The 4,303-nt window shown below is 44.7% G+C and overlaps 1 protein-coding gene across 1 annotated transcript in view; it reads right to left on the minus strand.

Annotated features, from left to right (window-relative positions):
• LOC109470530 (formin-like protein 5) overlaps positions 1-2,825 on the minus strand; it is a gene marked incomplete at its 3' end in the record, with an annotated part of 3,439 nt that extends 614 nt beyond the window's left edge. Inside the window, exons 1-3 of the mRNA XM_019769495.1 lie at positions 2,760-2,825; positions 1,260-1,331; positions 3-584 (exon numbers count right to left, since the gene is read on the minus strand). Coding sequence (XP_019625054.1) covers positions 3-584; positions 1,260-1,331; positions 2,760-2,825 — 720 coding nt within the window. The remainder of the gene's footprint in view (positions 1-2; positions 585-1,259; positions 1,332-2,759) is intronic.
• Positions 2,826-4,303: the final 1,478 nt, after the last annotated feature.

The following is a 4,303-nucleotide window of genomic DNA, read 5'->3' on the forward strand; positions in this document are numbered from 1 at the left end:
GCGGCGTTCGGGGCGTTGGCCTGCTGGGCGGCGTTCGGGGCATTGGCCTGCTGGGCGGCGTTCTGGGCGGCGTTCTGGGCGGCGGGTTGCTGGCCGGCTGGCTGAAGCGGAGGAACAGGCTGAGCGGCAGGTTGAGGGATAGGCTGAGCAACAGGATGAACAACAGCGACAGGAGGAACAAGAGGGAGCAGAGGATTGGCCGGTTGCTGGATGACGTTCTGAACTGGAGGTGGGTTGGCAGGTGGTGCGTTGTTGGGTGGTGGCGGGTTGTTGTTGTTGGCTGGTGGGTTATGGATGACTGGAGGTGGAGGAGGAGGAATGACTGGTGGAAGATTGTGTGGAATGGGCGGAGGGTTACCGGGAATGGGCGGGAGATGGATGGCTGGGTTGTGTATGTGATGAGGATGCGGCGGAGGATGAGGAGGAGGCGGCAGATGATGAGCAGCATGAGGATGATGAGGAGGAGGTCCAAAGAAGAAGCCAGCCGGCGCAGCAGCAGGGGGTGGCAGTGGCACAGCAGCAGGGGGTGGCGGTGGTGGAGGCGGCGGCGCGTGGGCCAAGACCAACTGCTGCAGGGGGGCAGGCTGAGGGGGATGGAAAAAAAATCGTCATCGTCAATTAAAGAATGACCTTTAGTGTGCATTTTTGCTAGTTGCGAACTGAATACAGGTCACGTCGATGAAGGTTTGACATCCAGGTAATATGATACGACAAAAAGCAGTTACTCAAGCAATTGGATATGATTACATACTAGATCATTTTGCAGTTGATTCTGGATTTTTATTTTTATTTGCAAATCAGTAAAAAATGAAACGGCGAATCCGTTAACCAAGAAATTAAATTTGTGTGGCCTAATGAATGAAAGACGATGGAGATGGTTAGGTCACATATGCTGCATGCCATCAGTTAGTATCACCAGAACAGCTCTAAGATGGACGCCAATTTCAATAAATCAAATCAAATCAACTATAGGCGACAGAATATTAAAAAATGTTGAAGGTGGTCGCCTCAACTGATACCCTGGGTGCCAAACTCGTTCTTCGGGCAGCAAGAGCCTTTCGCCCGCCGGTCTAAATTACTGCTACGGGGGAGTCTAGCCCGGGGGGAGTTTGGCCGCCCTCCATACATAGTTGGAGGGCCGATATACTCCTCTGCGGGCGAAGTACCCTGGCTGCCGAAAAAAACGGTTAGCGGCCTGTAAACTTGGCTGGCACCCAGGGTACTCAACTGAAAGAAGAAGAAGATTCTGAAGTACTCACCAGCAAGGGCACGACAACTTGCGTGATAAACAGAACGAAGCGCCTTAGCAGCAGCAGCTCCTGGGCCTGGGCCTGTAAACATCAGAAAAATATCTATTAATAAGAAGAACTTTATTGCACGACAATTTATTTTTATTTTATTTTATTCACATGGATTTTTGAGCATTGGATAGGAAGCACTTGTTGTGCTTATGTGAATCCGCTGCTCATAAAACATAATACAAATGTTAACATAAAGATGACATAAAGTATGACATAAACATAAAATAAAAGTGGCTGGCGCACCAATACCTATAGCATAACATTAATGAGATTGGTCAAATCTTCCAGAGTGGTGGATATAGTTAAACACAATATCAAAGATGCACGACAATTGCACATGGTACAATGTATGGCAAACTACATAAAGAGAGTAACAACAATAAAATAGGTGTGTTGAATAACACCTAATGTCAAATAAAACCTAACATATCTATATCCTAATCAAATAATAAGGGATAGCACAAGTCTTTGATAAAGTGTTACAATCGAGTGGGCTAATCACAAGTTAATAAGTGCTCAACAAGATTCTCAACTTCTCAAAGTTTCGGGCTACCGAAACCAAAAACATTAACAGCAAAAAGAGAACCTTTCAGTATAGGGCAATCTACCTTTGGAACAAATTACCACTACAAATCAAAACACTGACCAGCGCATCTAACTTTAAGAAAGCTATCCGCCAAATGTTCAAACAGTAAGACTTCCATGATTAGTTTTTAGATCATGTATTATTTTGTATATACATGTAGTGTAAATCTCCTTTTGTGTTATATGCATGTGTTTTTACTATCATAATGTTATTTGTTGTATGCTTTTCTCGAATGAACCCTGGAAGATTAGCCTTTTGGCTAAAGTGTATCGAAATAAAGAGTGCTTGCTTCTGTATGAGTTCTATTTTCATTGCTTGTTGTGTGGGTATGCGTGAGTTCTAGACTGATTGGGGTTGGGTGTTGGCTGCCTCTAGCCTGCTCAAATATCATTTTCTGTCAGCCCAGGTTCATGATTATCCAAATGACCTCAAACCGGAAGTTCTGCTGCAGTACCAAGGTCAGCCACCAGGAGGCCCAAAATCGACCTTGACCTTTGCCTACCCAACACCTACCCACATACCAAATATCATTACAAGCCATCCAAAGGTTCAAAAGTTATGCTAGTCTAGATACAAATGTCCGGGAACACAGACGCACCAAAAACAATACCTCCATTTTTCATGGAGGTAATGAAGTAGCCTCTACCAGGCTTCGGGAGGCGGCCAAAAAGAGTGGAAATTGGCCAAATAGAGAGATAACATGCCAGGGGAGTTTGTCTGCTGGGAGAGAACATTTTGCTGCACCCGACTGTTCTCTCACCGTGGACAAACTCCCCTGACATGTTATCTCTCTCTATTGTATTGGGCCGATTTCCACTCTTTCCAGCCGCCTCCCGAAGCCTGGTAGAGGCTAGTAATACTGGTCAACTTACGTTGTTAGCATGATGATGGCCACCTCCTCCGCCAAACCAGGGGGGCACTCCAGGGCCCATCCACATGTTCCCTAAGAGAAAGAGAATAAATATGAGTTAGTTTAAATGAATGAATTGTCATGCCATTGATGATTGCATGGTGACCATATCATGGTTCAGAACATAAGGTACATGTACCAAAACTGCAGATCAAAATTGCCGATCATTTGCATAAAGCGCGGGAAATTCAAACCACACGTGCGGCATTTCAAATTTAACGGTCGGTGCAAAAAAACAACCTGTTGGATTCTCATATTGATACGACCCAAAGCAGGCAAAATAATGCAACAAAATCGTAGCGATCCATCCAAAACACACAATTTTCACGTTATAAAACGCAGTTTTCACGGTTACAAAGAGGAGGGAGGTGGGTCGATTCGGTCAAACGAAGTTGGGGAAAAAATTAGCCTCCGTAGCAGGCTTAGGCTCCGTAGCTGTTTTCTGATTAGCCCAGTTCAAAAAACGAGGGTGATTCAACCAGGCCGGCTATGTTGTCTATATGCAATCAGAAAATAGCACATGAAAGCTCCCGAAGGCACCCAACCCCCCCCCCAGTTTTTGGCATGCTATGGAGGCTAGAAAAAATAGCGTTTGTCGAGCAAGGTGGCAACTGTAACAGTAAACTGTAAATAGTGTCGGCAACAACAGAAACATAATTTGGCAACGCGAAGTGAAGCATCTTTGTTTAATTCAAGGTGGCTTGTAAGTTACTTCGTTTTAATTTCGGTCTATTCTCTCGATCGAGAAAGATTGTGCGTTCTGCGTTCTATTTTTTTCGATCTGCGTGGCTCAAATTGGGAGGGGAAAGGGGTTAGTATTGGGGCGTAATTTATGTGTCAGAAAGTTCCTGGTACGTAGTAAGCTACTTCATGTTCGTTTCTCACTTGACCAGAAAGTGATGCGAACGATTTGGTTGTGTGCATTATGAAATACATCAAGAACAGGACGGATATAGAAGCCAACAAGAGCTATCCTGTTGTAAAAAAAACAAGCGAAACTGGAAATACGAAACGAAAAAAATATCGTTTGCGGTAAAAACAGTTCCAGCATGGAATCGCAACTTCCCGAAGAAATAGTGCACAACAACAGCTTTCAAAGAGTAGAATACTAGTAGGTTGGCAGCTATAGCAAGGCCGTGTTCGAAAAAGGAACTAGGAGAGGCCACCCACCCGCCATTAAAGTTAAACTACTGAGTACAGAATTCGTTCGGCTGCAATTCAGGTTGGCGATCAGAAGTTCTAGACTCCATAGCATGCCAAAAACTGGGGTTTGGGTCTTTGGGAGCTTTTATGTGCTTTTTTCTGATGGCATATGATGTAGACAACATAGCTGGCCTGGTTGAATTACCCCCGTTTTTTGAACTTGGCTAATGAAAACAGCCGAAGACCACCAAACCCCCAGTTCTATAAGCCTGCTACGGAGGCTACAGAAGTTCCGACTTTCTCCGGATTGTTCAGGTAAAAATCAGGTAAACTCATAAATCATATATAGACACCGAAAGGCAA

Source organism: Branchiostoma belcheri, unplaced genomic scaffold (assembly GCF_001625305.1).
Source record: "Branchiostoma belcheri isolate BF01 breed outbred unplaced genomic scaffold, Haploidv18h27 scaffold23, whole genome shotgun sequence".
Classification (NCBI taxonomy): domain Eukaryota; kingdom Metazoa; phylum Chordata; class Leptocardii; order Amphioxiformes; family Branchiostomatidae; genus Branchiostoma; species Branchiostoma belcheri.